The sequence below is a fragment of the Leucoraja erinacea genome, chromosome 4 (genome assembly GCF_028641065.1).
Source record: "Leucoraja erinacea ecotype New England chromosome 4, Leri_hhj_1, whole genome shotgun sequence".
NCBI lineage: Eukaryota > Metazoa > Chordata > Chondrichthyes > Rajiformes > Rajidae > Leucoraja > Leucoraja erinaceus.
In genome coordinates, this window is record NC_073380.1 from 28,400,343 (window position 1) to 28,426,074 (window position 25,732).

Here is a 25,732-nt window from a genome sequence, read left to right on the forward strand (position 1 = left end):
GATACGGGATGTGACCAGAGCGTGGATGAGGACTTTTGTATTGTCTTTGGAGAGGGAGGGGCGGAGTCTGGAGATGTTGCGGAGATGAAAGTATGCAGAGCGTGTGATATTGTTGATGTGGGGGCCAAAGGAAAGTGTACTGTCCAGAATGATGCCGAGACTTTTGACATGGGAGGAGGTGGGTATGGGTGAGCCATCAACTGAAATGGTGAACGGGTGGGTTTTGGAGAGTGTGGACTTTGAGCCAATTAGCATGATTTCTGTTTTATTTCCATTGAGTTTTAGAAGGTTGAGTGACATCCAGTTGCTGATAGCTTGGAGACAGGTGGTGAGGGCAGTTGGGGGAAGGGAGGTGTTTGGTTTTGTGGAGAGGTAAAGTTGTGTATCATCGGCGTTGCAGTGAAAATTGATTCCAAAATGACGGAGAATATTGCCAAGAGGTTGAATATAGATGATAAAAAGCAGTGGCCCCAGCACCGATCCCTGAGGAACACCATGGGTGGCTGTGGCAGTTGTGGATGTGGCTTTATTTCCCTGGATGAACTGTTTTCTGTCGTGTAGATAGGACCTGAACCAAAGTAGTGCATTGTTGTTGATGCCGGTGGCAGATAGACGTTCCAGAAGAATTGGGTAGGAGATGGTGTCAAAGGCTGCTGTGAGGTCGAGGAGGATCAGGATGGATAAGTGGCCGGTGACAGCTGCGAGAAGGAGATCATTTGTAATTTTTACCAAGGCTGTTTCAGTGCTGTGATTGTGGCGAAAACCGGACTGAAATGGTTCATAGAGGTTATTGTTTTGAAGAGCTATATCTAACTCTCTCTTCTACATCTATACATACATAAAACATATACTGTGCAGGCAGAAGAGATTAGTTAAACTTGTTATTCTTGTTAATGATGGAACATTAGCGCAGCTGGCAGAGCTGCTGCCTCACAGCGCCAGACACCGGGGTTCAATCCCTGACCTCCACTATTGTCTTGTGTGGAATTGACACTTTTTTCCGCTGATCGCGTAGGTTTTCCTCTGGTTACTTCAGTTTCCTCCCACATCCCAAAGACATTTAGGTTTGTAGGTTAGTTGGCTTCTGTAAATTGCCCCGAGTGTACAGGAAGTGGATGCAAAAGTGGGATAACACAGAACCAGTGTGAACGAGTGATCGATGGTCAGTGTGGACTCAGTGGGCTGAGCATCTCTTACCAAAATTAAACATGTTCGGCTCCGACATTGTGAGCCAAAGGGCCTGTTCCATGTTCTATGTTCTTGGTTCTGAGTACGATTCATTGGATGCAGTGTGCATACATTTTCAAAGAATATGGGATGGCGTGGGGCGCAGCAGTGGAGTTTCTGACTTCCAGCGGCAGAGACCTGGGTTCAATCCTGACTACGGTGCTGTCAATATGGAGTTTATACATTCTCCCTATTACTGCGTGAGATTTCTCCGGGTGCTCCGGTTTCTTCCCACATTCCAAAGATATACTGATTTGTAGGTTAATTAGTTTTGGTAAATATTGTAAATTGTCCCTCTTGTATAGGATAGTGCTAGTGTAATGGGTGAAGGAAGTGGTCGGCGTGGAGTTGGTGGGTCAAAGGACCTGTTTCTGCGCTGCATCTCTAAACACAACTAATAAAATATTTAATAAGATGCCAGGAAGATCATTTAAATTGATTAAACGTTTAAAAAATTAAAATGTTTATCTTCTCCATTTCTGATAGAATATTTCGAATCCTAAAATTATCCTTTTCAAAACAAAACTCCTTTGCTCTTTTGGTATCATTGATCAATTCATTTTTTCTTCCATAATCAGTACTTTTATTATAAAAAGCTGCTTTTAGACATGAAAAATACTTAATTTAAAACAAATTAAACAAGCTTTTTTGGAAACAAAGTGTAAGATTAAGGCTGCACAAAATTAGATGTGATTTCTTGAAGGATTGTTGTACAATGTCTTTTCAATATGTTTATGCTTGCATGTCTGGAAAAATATTTTAGAACTGCATATTAATATCTTGGAACATTATGCTTTTCAACTCAGTTACGTTCGTATTTGCAAGTGAGGAAATACAATTTGGACTTGGCCTCCTTAATTCTGTATGCCTACCAGCTAAGCACAGCACTCTCTTATCTGGAGAGCAAGAGATTTGTACATCGGTAAGTAAATAATATTTTGATTCCGTTTAAAGGAAAATATACTGTTGGAACTTTTTTGCTTGCAAGGATAAACATTTGACAATTAATAGTAATTGTGTAAAAATGCTGCTTGAACTGAAGTGGTCCACACTCAGTTCATTTAGGTTAATAACAAACATTTGCTTCTACATGAGACATTAAATGTATGTTAAGTGCTTCCCAACTAGCAGTGGGCCAGTCACCCTACACTACATTGTGTACTTAACCTGATAAAGCATAAATGGAGGTCCAGGCTATAGCCACCTGATTGTATTTACTTTTGCCTATCTTCCCAAGGATAAAGTATGGGTGATCTTAAATAAATCAAACCAGTTGTACCATATCTCCCAATCTCTCAATGTAAAAGAAAGTAATCAGCTTTTGGAACCTGCTAAATGAATGCCCCTTGCAGAATAGCGTTCAGCTCTGATTCTCAATGTTAAGTTGCCATAAAGTAATGCAGAAAAGATACAGTCCAGGTAGAATAACTGTAATAGAAAACAAAGTTTAGATGCAAGATCATCTAGAATCCAAAAAATTCTGCAGACAAAGAAACTTGAAATAAATGAAAAATGCTGGAAATGCTCACCGTCATGCCATATCTTCAGATATATTTTTTAAAATCAATAATTGTTAATTAGGAACATTTCTCTCTCTACAGATACTACCCTGATCTGCTGAATATTTACAATAAATTCTAATACTATTCTTTTTTTTTATTATGTTGCAGAATTACTATTTAAAGATAACTGTTTAAAGATTGAAAGAGTGCTCACCTGTATTACACTACTGCAATTCACAAGAGAATGCTGAGGAGAAATAAAAGCAAAATGCTTTCTAAAACTATTTTGATTATTGAAATATAGAATTGGTACTCAATGAGCAATTGCTGAGGTACCTGTAATACATTTCACAAAACAACAATTTGCAAGTGGAAAGAAATCTTAATTCCATTGAGAAAATAATTTGCATCAATTCCCTGTGTCACCGATCAATGCATTGAATATTAATGTTTTGCTGTGCTATGGTCAATGACCTTTCAGGTTGATATCTGACATCTTCCATGCTTTATATATAAATATCATATTTATACTTAGAAAGTAACCTTGTTATGGTTGCAAGGACATAACCAGAACAAATCACAAAATTAGGGATGACATAGGGAATTAAGTATTTATGACTGTTTTCATAGAGACATAGAAAATAGGTGCAGGAGTAGGCCATCCAGTCAAGTCAAGTCAAGTTTATTTGTCACATACACATACGAGATGTGCAGTGAAATGAAAGTGGCAATGCTCGCGGACTTTTGTGCAAAAGACAAACAACAAAACAACCAAACAAATTATAAACACAATCATAACACACATTCGACCCTTCGAGCCTGCACCGCCATTCAATATGATCATAGCTGATCATCCAACTCGGTATCCTGTACCTGCCTTCTCTCTATACCCCCTGATCCCTTTAGCCACAAGGGCCACATCTAACTCCCTCTTAAATATAGCCATTGAACTGGCCTCAACTACTTTCTGTGGCAGAGAATTCCACAGATTCACCACTCTCTGTGTGAAAAGAAAAATTCTCATCTCGGTCCTAAAAGACTTCCCCCTTATCCTTAAACTGTGACCCCTTGTTCTGGACTTCCCCAACATCAGGAACAATCTTCTTGCATCTAACCTGTCCAACCCCTTAAGAATTTTGTAAGTTTCCATAAGATCCTCCCTCAATCTTCTAAATTCTAGCGAGTACAAGCCGAGTCTATCCAGTCTTTCTTCATATGAAAGTCCTGCCATCCCAGAAATCAGTCTGGTGAACCTTCTCTACTCCCTCTATGGCAAGAATATCTTTCCTCAGATTAAGAGACCAAAACTGTACGCAATACTCCAGGTGTGGTCTCACCAAGACCCTGTACAACTGCAGTAGTACCTCCCTGCTCCTATACTCAAATCCTTTTGCTATGAATGCTAACATACCATTCGCATTCTTCACTGCCTGCTGCACCTGCATGTCTACTTTCAATGACTGGTGTACCATGACACCCAGGTCTCGCTGCATCTCCCCTTTTCCTAATCGGCCACCATTCAGACAATAATCTACTTTCCCGTTCTTGCCACCAAAGTGGATAACCTCACATTTATCCGCATTATACTGCATTTGCCATGCATTTGCCCACTCACCCAACCTATCCAAGTCACCTTGCAGCCTCCTAGCATCCTCCTCACAGCTAACACTGCCCCCCAGCTTTGTGTCATCCGCAAACTTGGATATGTTGCATTTAATTCCCTCGTCGAGATCATTAATATATATTGTAAATAGCTGTGGTCCCAGCACGGAGCCATGCGGTACCCCACTAGTCACTGCCTGCCATTCTGAAAAGGACCTGTTTACTCCTACTCTTTGCTTCCTGTCTGCCAGCAACATCTATCCACATCAATACTGAACCCCCAATACCGTGTGCTTTAAGTTTGCATACTAATCTCTTATGTGGGACCTTGTCGAAAGCATTCTGAAAGTCCAGATATAACACATCCACTGGTTCCCCCTTATCCACTCTACTAGTAACATCCTCAAAAAATTCTATTAGATTCATCAGACATGATTTACCTTTCATAAATCCATGCTGACTTTGTCCAATGATTTCACCACTTTCCAAATGTGCTGCTATCCCATCTTTAATAACTGACTAGCATTTTGCCCACTACCGATATTAGACTAACTGGTCTGTAATTCCCTGTTTTCTCTCCCCCTCCCTTTTTAAAAAGTGGGGTTACATTAGCTACCCTCCAATCCTCAGGAACTATTCTAGAATCTAATGAATTTTGAAAAATTATCACTAATGCATCGACTATTTCTGGGGCTACTTCCTCAAGTACTCTGGGATGCAGTCTATCTGGCCCTGGGGATTTATCGGCCTTTAATCCATTCAATTTACCTAATCCCACTTCCCGACTAACCTGGATTTCACTCAGTTCCTCCATCTCATTTGACCCCCGGTCCCCTGCTATTTCTGGCAGATTATTTATGTCTTCCTTAGTGAAGACAGAACCAAAGTATTTATTCAATTGGTCTGCCATGTCCTTGTTCCCTATGATCAATTCACCTGTTTCTGACTGCAAGGGACCTACATTTGTTTAAACTAATCTTTTTCTCTTCAAATATCTATAAAAACTTTTGCAGTCAGTTTTTATGTTCCCTGCCAGTTTTCTTTCATAATCTATTTTCCCTTTCCTAATTAAGCCCTTTGTCCTCCTCTGCTGGACTGAATTTCACCCAGTCCTCTGGTAGGCTGCTTTTTCTGGCTAATTTGTATGCTTCATCTTTTGTTTTGATACTATCCATGATTTCCCTTGTTATCCACTGATGCACTACCTTCCCTGATTTATTCTTTTGCCAAACTGATACAAACAACTGTTGTAGTTCATCCATGCAGTGTTTAAATGCCTTCCATTGCCTATCCACCGTCAACCCTTTAAGAATCAATTGCCAGTCTATCTTGGTCAATTCACGTCTCATACCCTCAAAGTTATCTTTCTTTAAGTTCAAAACCCTTGTTTCAGAATTAACGATGTCACTCTCCATCCTAATGAAGAACTCAACCATATTATGGTCACTCTTGCCCAAGGGGCCACACACAACAAGACTGCTAACTAACCCTTCCTCATTACTCAATGCCCAGTCTAGAATGCCCTGCTCTCTCGTTGGTTCCTCTACATGTTGGTTTAAAAAACTATTCTGCATACATTCCAAGAAATCCTCTTCCTCAGTACCCCTGCTAATTTAATTCACCCAATCTATATGTAGATTGAAGTCACCCATTATAACTGTTTTACCTTTATTGCACGCATTTCTAATTTCCTGTTTGATGCCATCCCCAACTCCACTACTACTGCGCGGTGGCCTGTACACAACTCCCACTAGCGTTTTGCCCCTTAGTTTTTCACAGCCCTACCCATATCGATTCCACATCCTCCAAGCTAATGTCCTTCCTTTCTATTGCGTTAATCTCCTCTCTAACCAGCAACGCTACCCCACCTCCTTTTCCTTTCTGTCTATCCCTCCTGAATATTGAATATCCCTGGGTGTTCAGCTCCCAGCCTTGGTCACCCTGGAGCCATGTCTCCGTGATCTCAACTATATCATATTCCCCCTTCCCCTCCCCCCCCCCTCCCCCCCCCCCTCTCCCTCTCTCCCTCTTCCCCCCCTCTCTCCCCCCTCTCCCTCTCCCTCTCTCTCTCTCCTCCCCCTCTCCCTCTCCTCACTCCCTCCTCCTCCCCCCTCCTCCTCCCACACCCTCTCTCACCCCATCCCTCTCTCCCCACCCCCTTCCCACTCTCCCCCCCCCCCCCCTTCCCCTACCCCTCCCCCTCCCTCTTCGATCACTCCCCCCCCTACCCCATTCCCCCCCCTCCCTCCCCACTCTTCCACTTCTCTCCTCCCTTCCCCCACCCCTCTCACTCCCCCCTCTCCCTTCCCCCTGCATCCCCACTCTTACCCACTCCCCACTCTTCCCCTCTCTCTCCCCCCTACCCCTCCCCCCCCCTCCCCACTCTTCCCCCTCTCTCCCCCTACCCCTCTTCCCCTCCCTCCACATTCTTGCCACGGAGTCACAATCCTCACGGAGCCATGTCTCCGTGATCACAACTATATCATATTCATTAATAACTATCTGCACATTCAACTCATCCACCTTATTACGAATGCTCCTTGCATTGAGACACAAAGCCTTCAGGCTTGTTTTTAAAACACTCTTACCCTTTATACAATTATATTGAAAAGTGGTCCTTTTTGATTTTTGCCCTGGATTTGTCTGCCTGCCACTTTTACTTTTCACCTTGCTACCTATTGCTTCTACCCTAATTTTACACCCCTCTGTCTCTCCGTTTATGCTCCCATCCCCCATTAGTTTTTAAATCCTCCCCGACAGCACTAGCAAACACTCCCCCAAGGACATTGGTTCCATTCCAGCCCAGGTGCAGACCGTCCTGTTTGTACTGGTCCCACCTCCCCCAGAACTGGTTCCAATGTCCAAGAAATTTGAATCCTTCCTCCTTGCATCGTTTTTCAAGCCACGTATTCATCTGAAATATCTTCCTATTTCTACTCTGCCTAGCACGTGGCACTGGTAGTAATCCAGAGATTACTAGCTCCTAGCTCCCTAAATTCGCCTTGGAAGACCATCCCGTTTTTTACCTATATCGTTGGTGCCAATATGCACCACGACAACTGGCTGTTCACCCGCCCCCTCCAGAATGTTCTGCAGCTGCTCAGAGACATCCCTGACCCTTGCACCAGGGAGACAACATACCATCCTGGAGTCTCGTTTGTGGCCGCAGAAACGCCTATCCATTCCCCTTACAATTTAATCCCTTATTACTATAGCCCTTCCATTCTTTTTCCTCCCCTCCTGTGCCACAGAGCCACCCATGGTGCTATGAACTTGGCTGCTGCTGCCTTCCCCTGATGAGCCATCTCCTCCAACAGTATCCAAAATGGTATATCTGTTTAGAAGGGAGATGACCCCAGGGGACTCCTGCTCTACCTGCCTACTGCAACGCTGGCTAGTGGCCACCAGTTCCCTTTCTGTCCACTTAACTTTTACCTGCGGTGTGACCAACTCACTGTACGTGCTATTCACGACTTTCTCAGCATCGTGGATGCTCCAGTATGAATCCAACCGTTCAATGCAGTCTGCCAGGAGCTGCAGCTGGACACACTTCCTGCACACAGTCACCAGGGACACTGACAATATCCCTGATCTCCCACCTGTTGCAGGATGAGCAATCCACGGGGCCGATCTCAACTGACATGGCTTACCCCCAAATTAAATCAACTCACTCCCACTATAAAAATCTTAATCCTTTAAACTGTACCTTTACTAAAAAGCACTGTAGCCTTAACTCACTGTAGCCTTAACTCACTGTAGCCTTAACTCACTGTAGCCTTAACTCACTGTACCCTTAACTCACTGAACCGTTAACTAAAAAGTACGAACAGAAAGCAAAAATACAAATCTGGGGTTACTCCCAATCAGCTGCTTCCTCTAGTCCGCTTCCACTAATCAGCGGCTTCCTCCAGACCACTTTGTTTGAAGTGTGATGGAACATTGCAGAGTGGGCAACGCTGCACCCGCCGCTCCAACCGCTCCTGGGCCTCTGTGGAACAAAGCCCCGCGCTTGATTTTTAAACTTACCGCCCGGACGCTGCACCAACCGCTCCTGGGCTCATAGAAACAAGCCCTTCGGCCAACTTGCCTATGCCGATCAAAATGTCCCATTTACACCAGTTTCACCTGTCCTCGTTTGGCCCATATCCCTCTAAATCCTGTCCTATCCATGTACCTACCTGTCCAAATGTTGTTTAAATGTTGTTATAGTACCTGCCTCAACTACCTCTCCTGGCAGCTCGTTGCAAATGTGCACAACCCTCTGTGTGAGAAAGTGAAGTACAGCAGTAAAGGTAGCAACTAAAAGAATATTTCTGAAACAAAGTTCCATATTAAGTATATAATCCTCACTATATTGTTTTGGATTATTACATTCTGGAAATTATCAGGTATTTCTTTAGTGGTGGTGTTTCTTCACTGGACTCAATCCAGTATCGATCAGCACGCTTGAAATTTTCACATTGACTGTGCTTGCGTGGATGTCTTGCATTTGCAGCCAGGTAAGCACAGTTGCTGTCAGTTCCACCCTATCATCTACCAGAAATATATGGGTCATTGTTTTCTTCTAATTAGATTGACAAAGTCAGCCTTGTTTACTAAGAGAGATGCTGTTACCAATTTAATCATGCATTTTCTTCTCTCAGGGATATTGCTGCTAGAAATGTGTTGGTATCCTCATTGGACTGTGTAAAGTTAGGTGACTTCGGTCTGTCAAGATACATGGAAGATAGCACTTACTACAAAGGTACAAATCAGAGTAAACCAATCTATGAAGTTGTGTGGGTGATCCTAACACAGAACAAAAATTGAAATGTTTGATTTAATCTGGTAAATGTTAACAATGAGTCATCTAACATTTAAATTACTCCAGGAGCAATTTAAAACAAAAGACTATTGAAATAATAAACTGGAAGTCTTAATGGGTTCATTGATACTTTATTGTCACATGTACCTAGAGACAGTGAAATTCTTGTTTTTGCATACAATCCATTAAAATCATCTTTTAGATAACCTACTGACTCCCATGGCTATCTGGACTACACTTCCTCCCACCCTGCTTCCTGTAAGGACTCTATTCCCTACTCCCAATTCCTTCACCCAGGATGAGGTTTTCCAAACCAGGGCATCGATGTCCTCATTCTTTAAGGAACGGGGAAATCCCCTCTTCGACTATAGATGAGGCTCTCACCAGGGTCTCCTCTATATCCCGTAGCTCCGCTCTCACTCCCCATCACCCCCAACTTGTAACAAGGGCAGAGTCCCCATTGTCCTCACCTTCCACTCTACCAGCCGTCACCTCCGACATTTTTGCCATCTCCAACGGGATCCCACCACTGGCCACATCTTCCCATCTCCTCCCCTGTCGGCTTTCCGCAGACACAACTCCCTCCTTAACTACCTGGTCAATTTGTCCCTTCCCACCAAAGCAACCCTCTCTCCTGTTACTTTCCCTTGCAATCACAGGAAATGCTACACTTGTTGCTCCTCCCCCCTCGACTCCATCCAAGGACCCAAACAGCCTTTCCAGGTGAGGCAGAGGTTCACCTGCACCTCCTCCAACCTCATCTATTGCATCCGCTGCTCTAGGTGTCAAGTGCTCTACATCGGTGAGACCAAGCGCAGGCTTGGCGATCACTTCATCCAATACCTCCGCTCAGTTTTATTAACATTTCAAAATACTTTATTCGAGAAATAAATATATACATTACATGATCCATACAAAACTCCATCCAACATTCCCGGAGGCTATACATACACTCAATACAGTTGCCCCAAATCACAATTTTACCCCACACCCTTGCCACTCATGTGGCCCACTAGCTGAGCACTTCAACTCCCCATCTGAATCCGACCTTTCTGTCCTGGGCCTCCTCCATGGCCAGAGTGAGTCCCACTGCAAATTGGAGGAGCAGCACTTCATATTTCGCTTGGATAGTTTACACCCCAGCGGTATGAACATTGAGTTCTCCAATTTCAGCTAGTCCTTGCTTTCTCCCTCCTTCCCCTCCCCTCCCCAGCTCTCCCACAGCCTACTGTCTCTACCTCTTCCTTTCTTCTTCCAGCCCCCTCACCCCACATCAGTCTGAAGAAGGGTCTCGACCCGAAACGTCACCTATTCCTTCGCTCCATAGATGCTGCCTCACCTGCTGATTTTTTTTTCTCCAGCATTTTTGTCTACCTTCGATTTTTCCAGCATCTGCAGTTCTATCTTAAACATTTTACATAAGCACAATCGTAGATAAGTACCAAATGTACTCATCAGTGGGTGTGGCTGATGAATGTCAGTCTATGTCCAAGCCCCAGGACATCAAAATAGGAATTGCTCAGGATAATTTCTAGACTAACCATCTTCAGCTGCTTCTATCATAAGGTTGGAAGTCAGATGTTTGTTGATAATTGTAGCATCCATGGGCAATTCCACAGCACATGATGTCATCCATGCTGCTTGCAGCAAGGCTCGGACAATAATTAGCACGGGCACATATGGGGCAGCAATGTTTATCCCACAAAAGTGTTAGACAATGTCTATTTCCCAACAAGAGAGATTCTAATCATCCATTTGAATCAACATCATTTATTAGAAAGACAGCTGGATCAGCCAGAATAATTATCTGGCTCTCAGAACAGGGCAAAGGCTGGATTTTCTGATGTCTTTGAAGTAAATTATTGTGACCTCGATGCACCACATATTTGTTATCCAGTTATCAGTGCATTTCAAATTATGTAAAAGATTGCTGAGTTTAAAAAGAGCATTCTGTCAGAGACTTTGCTATTTTTTTTGTCTGAAGACCCATCTGAAGAAGGGTTTCGACCCGAAAAATCGCCAATTCCCATAGATGCTGTTTGACCCACTGAGTTACTCCAGCTTTTTGTGTCTATATTTGGTTTAAACCAGAATCTGCTGTTCCTTACAACACACTTGCCATATTTTTTTTGGTTTAAAGGTTAATTTGCCTAAAACAGACCAGAGCCACAAAATTAGTATTTCAACAAAACCAGTTTCTATCAACTATCTTTATATATACGTGTGTCCCAGAGTTTTGGATATGTGGGTGCCCATCACCACGTCATTATTGAACCAGCTGAAATGACCTGTTGTCATTTGAAGCCTTACTGAACTCTGCTTCTCAAACTGATTATTTTACTTCAATTACTTTAAATTCCTTTCATGAGTTCAATTTTAGTAAATGTGGCTACCATTGGTCCTTAAGACCTGTGGTCAATTGAAATAATTGATTGTCTGTTTCTTCAGCTTTAGCAATTTCCTTGAATATAATTTAATTAACAAATCCTGAGCCCCTGTTGACCTTGTACCAATAATTGATTAGGTTCAATAATTCATTGATATGAGCAGAATATCACAATCGGGCTGATGAAAATGTTTAAGTAATAACGTGAGCATAATTTACTATAATAAAGCAGCACAATATCTGCTGCATTAGTATATTTTTCTGATGGCATACCACGTGAAAACTGTGAGAATTTTCTGCACATGCTTGTCCTGTGGTCTCACAATCTTGCTTTATGAGTCTTCCTCAGATTTGTGCAGGAAGTAGTCATTGTTGCACTCAGAAGTTAAGACGTATAGGCACTATTTATAAATTTGTACTCTTCTCATGGCAGCTTCAAAAGGGAAGTTACCCATCAAATGGATGGCTCCCGAATCAATCAACTTTCGTCGGTTTACCTCAGCAAGCGACGTATGGATGTTTGGTAAGTTTACTTAGCCATTTATGCTGCTTTAGTTTCCCAATGAAAAAATCAGAATTAAATCCTGATATTTCCCATTTCCTTCTTTGGGTAAATGTTCAACAAATGTTGCATGTTAGTTATCTAGTATGATTTTGGATTGTTTTTTGGCTCCCAAGCCCTTGTATCTGATGTGCAAGAGGCTCATCGATTTTCTATTTGATAAGACCTGCTCAGCTCCCTCTGAACTTTTACATTCCCTTTGTCTTGCCCTCAAATAATTTTACTTCAAATCACTCTGATTTACATAATAACATGAGGAATAGGAGGAGAAGGCCATTTGATCCGTCAGGCCTGCACGATTTTGTACATCTGATCTTGTGCCTCAATGCTTCATTTTGACATTATATCTTTTGATTTCCTTAACCGATATCTAATTGAAATATGCTTAATGAGTAAATCTCAACAGCCCTTGGGTAGAGAATTTCAAGGAATCATTATCCACTGGATGAATAAAAAAACCTCTGTTCTGAATGCCAACCTCTTATTTTATGAGTTCTGGTTCTAGACACCCTGGCCGAGGAACATATCATCGTGTATCTACCCTGTTACGCTCAGCAGATTTTCTTTGTTTCAATGAGATTGCTTCTCACTTGTCAAAACTGAAGGGAATGGCCCAGTCTGTTTTTCATCTCATATTGTTATTGCGCTGTGCACCATAATACCTGCAGTCTGATCTGCCACTGTCCTCACAGATATTAAATGGCTGCTAATTTTTGTCTGCAGCTTCTGCTGTGCACTGGAAGCTGCTATGGCAGTCATCATAATGTTGCATCATGCTTCTATTCACAAATGTATGACCAAAGTTAGCAACCAGTTCCAAGCTGGAGTGAATGGGCTCCAAATTCAGTCCTAGGTCAGGTTGATGCCAGATTACACCAAGCTCTGACATTGAGTGCTTTTGTTCTGCTCCTTAATGCACCAAGCATTCCATTATGCATATCCATGAATCCCCTGTAGATAGTTTCATTTGAAGGAAAACTACATGTAAGCAGAATCGGTGGGGAGTCAAATGGAGAGGGAAACCAAGCTAACATTTCAGATTAAGGATATTTCATCAGAACAAGTTATTCCTTCCTTTGTGTAGGAAGGAACTGCAGATGCTTTTTTATTGTCCAGTTTCTTTCCAACCCCATCCACAATGCTTTCTGCCACTAACTGTTCCCAGTTTCCTGACGAAATCCTGATTTTTTTCACCCAATCCTGCTGCAACAAGCCTGAGGACCCTTGGCTTCCTCCATGAACAGAGGCCCAGTCTGTCTCCCTCCCTCATAATCCTTGCTAACATGTTCTCCCAATGTTAGTTTCTCCTTTACCTCCACCTACTACCTCCTTTACCTCTACCTTCCGAGCTGCACAACATCACTTCTCCATCATCAACAATAAAAATAGAGGAGGTGGAGAGGTTTTTCAGAGGATAAAAAAGCCGGAAATCTCCAGGACCTGACAATGTTTCTCCCTATACTCTTTAGCTCTGTGCCAAACAACCAAACAGTATATACAGACATTTTAACCAGTCCCTGCAAACATGTACTGTCTTTGTCTGCTTCAAAGTCTCCACTATTGTCCCTGTACCCAAAAAGGCAAGGATTACTAGTCTTAATGACTATAGGCCTGACCTCTTTAGTCATGAAGACACTCGAAAGGCTTGTGCTGGCCAAGCTGAAAAATATCACAAGCTCCCTGCTGGACCCTCTGCAGTTTGCATATCGAGCCAATAGATCTGTGGATGATGCAGTCAACCTGGGCCTGCGCTACATCCTACAGCACCTGGACCGCCAGGGAACCTATGCGAGGATCCTGTTTGTTGATTTTAGCTCTGCATTCAACACCATTGTGCCAGAGCTACTACACTCCAAACTTTCCGAGTTGACTGTGCCTGAACCCCTCGTTGTCGGTGGATCACCAGCTTCCTGACAGACAGGAAGCAGCATGTAAGGCTGGGAAAGCACATCTCGGACGCGCAAACACTCAGCATAGGAGCACCGCAAGGCTGCATACTCTCTCCTCTCCTCTACTCACTCTGCACCAGCGACTGCACCTCCGCAGACACCTCTGTCAAGCTTCTCAAGTTTGCGGATGACACAACCCTGATTGGACTGATCCAGGATGAGGAGGAATCTGTCTACAGACAGGAGGTGTCACAGCTGGCGTCCTGGTGCCGTCGCGACAACCTAGAGCTCAATGCTCTTAAGACAGTGGAATTGATTGTAGACTTTAGGAGAACTCCCCCTCCCTTCACCCCACTCACCATCAACAACACCACAGTCACATCTGTGGAGTCTTTTAAGTTCTGGGAACCATCATCTCCCAGGACCTTAAGTGGGGGGCTACCATCGACTCCACAGTCAAAAAGGCACAACAGAGGATTTACTTCCACCGGCAGCTGAGGAAGCACAATCTGCCACAGGCAATGATGGTCCAATTCTAGTAGAGTCTGTTCTCACCATCTCCATCATGGCCTGGTTTGGCTCAGCCACCAAGCATGACACCTGGAGGCTGCAGTGAATCGTCCGATCAGCAGAGAAGGTTATTGGCTGCAACCTTCCCTCCATTGATGAACTGTACACTGCAAGGGCCAGGAAGCGAGCGGGCAAGATCATCTCTGACCCTGGCCACAAACTCTTTGAATCACTTCCCTCTGGAAGGCGACTCCGGACTGTCAAAGCTGCCACAGCCAGACATAAAAACAGTTTTTATCCACGAGTAGTTGCTCTACTCAAAAGCCATAAAACTGTAGCCTCCCTTTGATCTGGTATTTTGTTGGTTCACATGCTTTATCAATGGTGTTTTATCATTAATATTTTATTATTATTATTAATGTTTTGTGTTTTTTGAGTCATTCGTAACTGTCACTATGTCATGTTGTTACTTGTGTGCAGAGCACCAAGGCAAATTCCTTGTATGTGAATACTTGGCCAATAAACTTACTTACTTCCAAATACAACATCTGGCTCTGATAACCCATGTGTATGAAAACTGTATTTGTCTCTTTTCCAGAAGCATATTTGCTCAACTTGCCTGAGCAAATCTGGGCTGAATTCAGCAGTAAAGATTAGTCTCAGTTTACAAATCACCAAGATTTTTGTGTGACTTGTCATTACGCGAAAATGATGTGCAGTCCTTTTACACACTTCTTGAAAGCTGCTTAATATTTTTTTTTATGGGAAACATGGGATATGTTTGATTTAGGCTTCTCAAGTCCCCTCTATCTTTCTGCTACATTGATGACGCCAAATGCATCATAGAAAGCTTCAGTTTGCATCACAACTCGGTATGGCAATTGTTCTGCCCAGGACCAAAAGAAAGCGCGGGGTCATGGATGCAGCCTCCCTCAACACCATCGACTCCATCTACATTTCACTCTGCCTCAGGAAAACAGCCAACACAATGAAGGGCCACTCATTCCCCGATCATTTTATCTTCTCTCTTCTGTCAAGCAGAAGATACAAAAGCTTTAAAGCATGTACCACTAGATTCAAGAATTATGTCTTCCCGGCTGTTAACAGACTCTTGAACGGATTTCTCATATAAAGTCATACAGTATGGATGTGCACCCTTTGGCCCAACTCATTCACACCAACCAAAATGCCGCATCTAAGCTAGTCCCATTTACCTGCATTTGATCCATGACCCTGTAGCTTAAACACTGACTTTTGCACTGCCTGCTGTGCTCATGTGCGGTATAATTTGTCTGGACAGTTTACAAAACAATGTTTTACCTTGTATCTTGGTACACATGACAAAAGTAAACCAGTACTAATATAGACTGTATTGGTGGTGTTTCCTGCTCTTGCAGGGAACTAGTAAGTTTTATTCTCTCACTTTCTCCATCGTTATCGTTTTTGTTCACTGGGATTTACAAGATGTCTTTTCCAATTTTGTTCTTAAAAAATTTCTAAACACCTGTTTTTGCTTTTTTATTATGGGGTATTGTATGTAGATTGATGATTTAAAAAAAAACGTGCAGAACCAGGAGAGGTTCTTCTCTTCACTTTGTATCCCATCATCCACCCTTTTCAACCAATTTTTCTTCATAATATCTGAACCCACGTACAATAACTGACACATTCCTCCATACACATTTTTCCTCACCTCTCTCTTTTGGTATTCACCCCAGCCATTGTTCTGGTTCACTCCTTGATATTCACCAATAATCCCCCTGGCACTTACCGATGCAACTGCAAGAATGCCACTGTGGCCATTTTGCCATGCTCCTTCCCACTATCAAAAGCCCACTCTTTTGAAGTGAAGCATTTCAATTATTCTTCTCTACATTTTTTTACTTTGTATTTCAGGTGTTTGTATGTGGGAAATTCTAATGTATGGAGTGAAACCATTTCAAGGAGTAAAAAACAACGATGTAATTGGTAGGATTGAAAATGGTGAACGCTTGCCAATGCCTCCAAACTGCCCACCGACGCTGTACAGCCTTATGACAAAGTGCTGGGCATATGATCCCAGCAGAAGACCTCGATTCAATGAACTGAAACAACAACTCAGGTAGGAGGAAGTATCTGAGTTACTTTTTTAAAGGACAAATATCACAACTCCATTTAACCATTTTTCGACTCAATATCGACTATAAAAAAAAAAAAAAATGAATGTGTAACGGACTATAAACCAAGTTGTCATCTGCCTTTGCAGGTGAATGTAGTGCTTCTTATGGCATTAATTAAACAGGAGCAGGGAAGGGTTCCTAGTGGTTTAGTTAAGAAATACAGCGTAGAAACAGGCCTTTCGGCCCACTGAGTCTGTGCTGACCAACGATCTCTGTCCACTAGTTATCACACTTTTGCATACTGAGCAATATGGGTGATTTACAGAAGCCAATGAAGGTACAAACCTGCACGTCTTTGGAACGTGGGAGGAAAACCCACGCAGTAACAGGAAAGCGTACAAACTCTGACAGACGACATCCATAGTCTGGATCGAACCCAGGTCTCTAGCGCTATAAAGCAGCGTCTACTGCTGTGCCACTGTGCCCCTGCTGGTTTGCTGTATAATGTTCCTTCAAAGATAAATGAAGAAACTTGCTGCTGCTCATCACATTGCTGTCATTGTGTACATTTCATTTACAACTAAAGTACTTATCTGGCTACAACTCACTTTGGAGCCTAATTAGGTTCTGAAAAGAAGTATGGTTATGCAAGTTCTTGCTTTTTGTTAACTAACACATTATACATTAGATCCATGAAATTAAACGATAACAAGTGGATGCTGTCAAAACTCAGCAGGCCTCATAAGTTAAACTTATTCACAAGTTAAACTTAAGCAGCACTAAAGATCAGCTGAATTGGTAACATGACCAACTCAGCTGATCTTTAGTGGTACTTAAGTTTAACTTGTGAATAAGTTTACTTGTGAATAGAGTCATGGGTATTGCTACCCTTTCAGCATCGATACAGGCCCTTTGGCCCCATTTGCCCACTGACCAAGATGCCCTGTACACGCTAGTCCCACCTGCTCGTGTTTGGCCCTTATCTGTGAACCTGTCCAAATGTCTTTTAAATGTTGTCGTGGTACCTGCCTCAACTACCTCTAATTGCAGCTCGTTCCATACACCCACCACCCTCTGTTTACAAAAAAAAAGTTGCCCTCGGGTTCCTATTAAATTTAAGAGGGAGTTAGATGTGGCACTTGTGGCCAAGGGGATCAGAGGGTATGGAGAAAAGGCAGGTACGGGATACTGAGTTGGATGATCAGCCATGATCATATTAAATGGCGGTGCAGGCTCGAAGGGCCGAATGGCCTACTCCTGCACCTAATTTCTATGGGACCCTTGTTGATAGATGCTGTCTTCTTGAGGTGACACCTCATGTAGATGTTTCAATAGAGGGTGAAGCTGTACCTATGATCAACCAGACTGTCCACCACTTTCTCTTACGTGCCTGTGTGTGGGAATTGCTATGCTATGCAATTTAAAACTAGTAAGGATATTTTCTAAAGTAAAATAGAGATGTAAGACTGCAGGTGCTAGAATCTTGAGCAAAACAAAATGCTGGAGGAACTCAGTGGGTCAGTGGGATTTGTATCCTGCTACAGGTGCACAACCTTTTATCCGCTGCCAGAAACCGAAAATGTCCGAAACACCACTGATTTTTAAGTGTCGTCTGGACCAAAGCTCGCGTTTGGCGCCAAACCTTTTAAAACGACCCACGGTCAACCCAGGTCTGTACTAGTAGCGGCTGCCTCCTACCTGGAAATTTTGAGACGCTTAAAAAAATCATTGCTTAAATGTTAGTCCCATTAGTTTGGAGGGCTTTTATAAGAAGGGGGGTGAAGGGGTAAACTTTAATTCTAAGTCCCTTACATATCTCAGAGTAATAAAAAATGCCTTATGGGTCGCTTTGCATATTCAGCAGCGCTGTGGCCGGTTGTGGCCCTATTGATTTTCTAGTGGAGCTCCGAACAAAAAAACTGTACCCCTGGCTGGAGAGCTCAAAATCCAGCGCGGCCCCGGCTTAAAAATTAAGTCGGCGACGTCGCAGCGCTGGGATGAAATTTTCAGCCAAGCTCCGGAGATTGAAGCATTCTGACACACACAACATCGCGGAGCGTCGCTGGACTTGGAGCCGACCTGCAATTAAAGCATAGAATTGCCGGGGTCGGAGCTCCACCCAATTGTAGCTAATTTCAAAGCCCCAATTACTAGTCTCCAAATCCAGCGACGCTCCGCGAATGTTGGAAGAAGGATTACAGCGTTTTAGCTAGCCGCACGGCGACCCGGTAAGGCATTCACAAATAATTCACAATATCCCAGCGCTGATTTTTAAATCCTATAGCGGACATCAATTTATAGGCCAAATGGAAGCGACGCCGCCGTTCCCGACATTAAATTAAAGTCAACGTTAAATCGGCTTTCTAGCTGGATTTGGTGAACCTCGCAGCCAGGGTTAGAACGTTCACGGGGTCGGAGCTACATTTGCGCCCTCAAGTGCCCATGGAAAATAGCTGCGGGATGGGAAAGGGCCGAAAATGAGCTACTCGCTATAGAAAAAGTTTATTAACAGGGTTATTTACAAGCACCACCACATTTAATCCCTCCAAACTAAGGTACTAACCTTTATGTTTGCTTTATGATTCCCTGGGGTCTCCGAGAGGTTGCGAAGTGAGAGAGTGACTTTTTAAAGCCGCTATAAATATTATACAAGGCCATAAAAACTAAAAATCTTCCTTTTGAAATCCGAAAATGTCAGCGAAATTCCGTTAAGTGTCTGGTTACCAGGCTTTCGGATTTTCGGTTGGAACAGCCTGTAAAAATCGCGTTTTAAACCGCCCCCTGTGTGTACAGCGCCAAGATCACATTTAAGGGTGGGGCAGATTTGAGAATTTTTCAGGTAGTGTTTTGTAACATTTATCCTCTTGGTTGTACCGGGGGGACGCCTACTCGTGGTTCCTTCATTTTGACAGAATGTATCCTGTTCCAAAACAGCATGCATGCTAGAAAGGTAATACACTTCAAAGTTAATCTAAAGAGAACCAAAATAATTTAGTTTATTATTGTCACGTGTGCCAAGGGACAGTGAAAAGCTTTTTGTTGCATGCTATCCAGTTAGTGAAAGACTTATGCCCCTGTCCCACTTAGGAAAGCTGAATGGAAACCTCTGGAGACCTTCCCAGAGGTTCCGGTCACTCTCCATGAGTTACCAGAGGTTTTGGTCACTTGCCTGGAAAGACTCGACCGAAGCGTGAGCTGCATATACTGATCAAAGATCCTATAGTATCTTTGCTACCGATCTCACACACACACACACACACACACACACACACACACACACACACACACACACACACACACACACACACACACACACACACACACACACACATCGCAAAGGTAGGGGCCAGGGACAGTGGAGGAGCGCTGTCTGCGCAATGAAGAGGAAGGTAAACGGCTGCCACAGAGCACGGTAAGTCCTTTAGTGAGCGCGGGAGGGAGGGAGATGACAGAAAAGGGGGGAGAGAATGGGGGGAGAAGGAGTGGAGACAGTTTTAAGAAGTTTAATAAAGTTAGCGGGCATTTTACCTTTCGGCGGATCTTCTAGGTCCTGAAAACCAAAGTTCCTATAGGATCTTTGCTGAAAACTCCAATGAGCCAATCAAAATGGCCGGTCAGTGAAGGAGATGGCCTTCGACTGCCTGTAAGTAAATAGCGACCCCACTCCACTGGCTTCCACCAAACGGCAACCTATTTTTAGCCGAGGCCGTTTTTGGTTTTTTTGAAATAATCGCAGGAACATAGAAGCCTCGACTACGCGGAAACCACTTTCCACCATTAGGGAGAGTGACCAGAACCTCCGGGAACCTCACGGAAACCTTGGGTGTGGCGCAAGGTCTCCAGAGGTTTCCGTTTAGGTTTCCTAAGTGGGACAGGGGCATAAACATAATAACAATCAAGCCATCCACCGTGTTCAGATGGAAGATAAAGGCCAGTTAAGAATGGTTTGAACGTCTCCTATGAGGTAGATAAGAGGTCAGGATCGTTCACTAGTTGCTGAGGGGATGGTTCGGTTGCCTGCTCCCAGCTGGGATGAATAATGTCATCAAATAATCTCACATAGAAAAATATTGCATGCTAATGCAAAAAAAAATCTGAGCTCACATACCAGAGATCTGGATAATTGATTCATAGCCATAGCATCAAATCCTGCCTTGGCAGTTGAACTAATTAAATAAAACTGGAATGAAAAACAACCATAGATGTGAATCTGATGGGTCGCCATGAAAAACACATCTGTCTCACATATCAAGGAAAATAAATCTGCCCCATCCCAGAACTCTACCTCCGCTACATTGACGACTGCATTGTTGCTACCTCCTGCACCCACGCACAACTCACTGACTTCATTCATTTCACCACTAACTTCCATCTGGCACTCAAATACACCTTGACCATTTCTGGCATTTTCCTACCATTTCTTGACCTCACTATCTCCATCCCAGGTGATAAACTTCTGACCGACATCCATTATAAACCCACTGACTCCCATGGCTATCTGGACGACACCTCTTCCTACCCTACTTTCTGTAAGGACTCCATCCCCTACTCCCAATTCCTCCATCTACGCCGCATCTGCTACCAGGATGAGGTGTTTCCACACCAGGGCATCAGAAATGTCCTAATTCTTCATGGAATGTTGCCAATTTCCATCGCTCCATAGATGCTGCCTCTCCCGCTGAGTTTCTCCAGCATTTTTGTCTACCTTCAATTTTCCAGCATCTGCAATTCCTTCTCAAACATTCTTAATTTCTTATTAAGAAGCTTCCTCATTTTAGGGATGAGTGGTAGCAAATGCTGATTTGGCCAGTGGTAGTGATTCCAGCATTGGCTGAAAGTGTGCCATGGAGATAAATCAGAAGGAGGTGTATATTGAATGAATAAATTTGAAATTCCAAAATGGAAAGAAGAAAAGAAACTGCTGTAAATATGCCATTTAGTTGGCACTTGAGCCTTATGTGTCATAATCATTCCTGGTCGCCACCATATCACAGTCCTTCCCTTTCTTTATCTCTCAGTTTCTCTGGAACTTCTAATTTTACTCATTTCCGATGAAAGGTTATTGAGTCAAAACATTAACTGTTACCATTTCCATTGAAGCTGACCGATGGCTGCTTTGCCAACAGTTTGCCTGTCCTTTCCTTCTTTGTGTTTAAATAGTATGTGTTAAATGTATGTTTTTAGTGTTCATTAGCTTGTTTTATGTGGGGGTGGGAGGTTGGAAAATCTCTTACCTCGACGGAGGTGCAATTTTTTTCCGTACCGTATCTCTGTACGCACTGCGGCCTAACATCGAGGAGTTGGCAGCCTTTGCTGGAGACCGACGTTTGAGAGTTCCCCTGCGGGGAGCCTACGGTACTTTAACATCGCGGAGCCCTCGATCCCTTTGTTAGGGATCGACCTCAGAGCTCCAACCATGGGTGCATGTGGACAACATCATGGAACCCGCAGTCTCTGGTCAGAGACAAACATCGGGAACTCCAAGCCGCGGGTGTTATAAAGAAAGTGAGTGAGTGCAGGAGTAGGCCATTTGGCCCTTCGAGCCAGCACTGCCATTCAATGTGATCATGGCTGATCATCCACAATCAGTACCCCGTTCTTGCCTTCTCCCCATATCCCCTGACTCCATTATCTTTAAGAACCTTATCTAGCTCTGTCGTGAAAGTATCCAGAGAACTGGCCTCCACTGCCCTCTGAGGCAGAGAATTCCACAGACTCCCAACTCTCTGTGTGAAAAAGTGTTTTTTCATCTCCGTTCTAAATGACTTGCCCCTTATTCTTAAACTGTGGCCCCTGGTTCTGGACTCCCCCAACATCGGGAACATGTTTACTGTCTCTAGCTGTCCAAACCCTTAATAATCTTGTGTTTCAATAAGATCCCTTCTCATCCTTTTAAATTCCAGAGTATACAAGCCCAGCCGCTCCATTCTCTCAGCATATGACAGTCCCACCATCCCGGGAAGTAACCTACTCTTCACTCGCTCAATAACAAATTTGCTAATGTTACTTATAATCCCTTCATCTAAATCATTAATATATATTGTAAATAACTGCGGTCCCAGTACCAAGCCTTGCGGTACCCCACTAGTCACTGGCTGCCATTCTGAAAGGGACCCGTTAATCTCTACTCTTTGATTCTTGTCTGCCAACCAATTTTATATCCATGTCGGCACTCTACCCCCAATCTCATGTGCACTAATTTTGACCACTAATCTCCTATGTGCAACCTTATCAAATGCTTCCTGAAAGTCCAGGTACACTACATCTACTGGCTCTCCCTTGTCCATTTTCCTAGTCACATCCTCAAAAAATTCCGGAAGATTAGTCAAGCATGATTTCCCCTTCGTAAATCCATGCAGACTCGGACTGATCCTGTTACTGCTATCCAAATGTGCCCCTAATTCATCTTTTATGACTCCAGCATCTTCCCCACCACCGATGTCAGGGTAACTAGTCTATAATTCTCTGTTTTCTCTCTCCTGCCTTTCTTAAAAAGTGGGATAACATTAGCTACACTCCAATTGGCAGGAACTGATCCTGAATCTATAGAACATTTCAAATTGATCACCAATGCATCCACGATTTCTAGAGCCGCTTCCTTAAGTACCCTGGTATGCAGACCATCAGGCCCTGTGAATTTATCATCCTTCAGTCCCATCAGTTTACCCAACACCATTTCCTGCCGAATGTGGATTTCCTTCAGTTCCTCTGTTACCTCAGATCCTCTGGTCACTAGTACATCAGGAAGAATGTTTGTGTCCTCCATAGTGAAGATGGATCCAAAGTACCTGGTCAACTTATCTGCCATTTCCTTGTTCCCCATAATAAATTCACCCTTTTCAGTCTTCAAGGGTCCAACTTTGGTCTTAACTATTTTTTTCCTCTTCACATATCTAAAGAAGCTTTTACTATCCTCCTTTATATTCTTGGCTAGCTTACCTTCGTATCTCAGCTTTTCTCCCTGCATTGCCTTTTTAGTTATCTTTTGTTGCTCTTTAAACATTACCCAATCCTCTGGTGTCCCGCTCATCTTTGCTACGTTGTACTACTTTTCTTTTATTTTTATACTGTCCCCGACTTCCCTTGTCAACCACAGTCGCCCCTTGCTCCCCTTGGAATCTTTCTTCCTCTTTGGAATGAACTGATCCTGCACCCTGTATTATTCCCAGAAATGCCTGCCATTGTTGTTCCACTGTCATCCCTGCTAGGGTATCTTTCCAGTCAACTTTGGCCAGCTCCTCCTTCATGGCTCCATAGTCCCCTTTGTTCAACTGTAATACTAACACCTCCAATTTACCCTTCTCCCTCTCAAATTGTAGAATAAAACATCATATTATGGTCACTACCTCCTAATGGCTCCTTAACCTCAAGTTTCCTTATCAAATCCGGTTTACTACACAACACTAAATCCAGAATGAGTGTGTGGCCAGGATGGTGTGGTTCCTTGATGATGTTGGCAGCCTTTTTGAGGCAGCGAATGCGATAGATCCCTTCGATGGTGGGGAGGTCTGGGCAGTAGTCACAACTTACTGCAATATTTTCCGCACCCGGTCAGGTTGCCGAACCAAGCCACGATGCAACCAGTCAGTATGCTCTCTACTGTACACCTATAGAAGTTCGAGAGAGTCCTCCTTGACATACCGACTCTCCGTAATCTTCTCAGGAAGTAGAGGCGCTGATGTGCTTTCTTTATAATTGCATCAGTGTGCTGGGGACCAGGAAAGATCTTCGGAAATATGCACGCCCAGGAATTTGATGTTCTTGACCCTTTCTACCATTGGGGTCTTTTTACCATTAGGGTCTTTTTACCCTTACAATTCCTTAGTTCTATCCATACTGACTCCACATCTCCTCTTTCAATGTCACCCCTTGCAAGGGACTGAATTTCATTCCTCATCAACAGAGCTACCCCACCCCCTCTGCCCACCTGTCTGGCTTTTCGATAGGATATATACCCTTGAATATTCAGTTACCAGCCCTGGCCCTCTTGCAGTCATGTCTCTGTAATTCCCACAACATCATACTTGCCAATTTCTAACTGGGCCTCAAGCTCGTCCACTTTATTTCTTATACTTCGCGCATTCATATACAACACTTTGACTTTGGTATTCACCTCCCCTCTCACTCCGGTCCCTATTGGCCCTGATCATACTCTCTTATCCCTTCTCGAATTATCCTTCCCATTAATTTGGGAGTATTTTGTAACTTTTCCTGTACTCACTTCCCCTTTAACTCCATCTTTATACTCCCAAGGTGTAACCCGTCCTTTTTATGACGCGATAGGGACAATGTGCAGGCAGTGATAGGGACAATGTGCAGGCAGATGGGATTGATTAGATTGGCATCACGGTCGCCGCCAAAATGTTCTGATATGAGAAAAAGAAACGGGAATCAAGAGAGCAAGAATCAACCATACCACCGCTCAAGACTTCTCCTCCATTGAGATCTAATTCTTGATCTCAGCTCCATTTGTTATCTGATCCCCATAACTCGTCACGCTCCCAGAACGAAACTGCATTGTAGTCGTTAATATATTCAGTGCGTCATCCTGCGCAGATCACTGAGGGTACATAATTTTTTTTTAAATGCACGAGACTCTAAAAGAAGAAATTCTTCTCTAATTCACAATTGTTTTTTAAGGAGAAACTTCTTACCATCATATATTTGTCAAGTCCTCTCCGAATCAGAAATCTTTCAGGACAACACATGATAGAATTTAACATAAACATCCCCACACAGCGGAATCAAAGTTTCCCACTGCGAGGGAAGGCAATAAAGTTCAGTCATCCTCCTCTTTGTTGTTCACCCGTGGTCGGGGCCATCCGAGCCCTCCGCAGTCGCCGCAACGGCGGCCCGATGTTCAGGTCCCACTCGCCAGGATGATGGAACTCCGACGTCGGAACGGAAGAACATTCTCAGCAGTTTGGATTTCCGAATCGGCCACTTCTTACCGGAGACCGCGGCTCCCAAAGTCCACAGGCCGAGCTGGGCGGAGATTCAACACTGGAGGACTCCGCGATGTTGAAATCAGCGCTACCCGTGGCTGGAAGCTCTGCAACCACAACTCCACGATGATAAAGCAGCAGGCCAACACTCCGGAGCTTCAAACAGCGATCCCAGTGCTGCGTCGCTGCTGAAGCTCTGGCCGGTC

At 43.6% G+C, this 25,732-nt stretch overlaps 1 protein-coding gene across 1 annotated transcript in view; it reads left to right on the top strand.

The window, feature by feature from the left end:
* Positions 1-25,732, top strand: part of LOC129696222 (focal adhesion kinase 1-like) — a 425,097-nt gene that overhangs the window by 327,928 nt on the left and 71,437 nt on the right. The window contains 4 exon segments of the mRNA XM_055633900.1: positions 2,034-2,149; positions 8,975-9,075; positions 11,955-12,044; positions 16,379-16,583. Coding sequence (XP_055489875.1) covers positions 2,034-2,149; positions 8,975-9,075; positions 11,955-12,044; positions 16,379-16,583 — 512 coding nt within the window.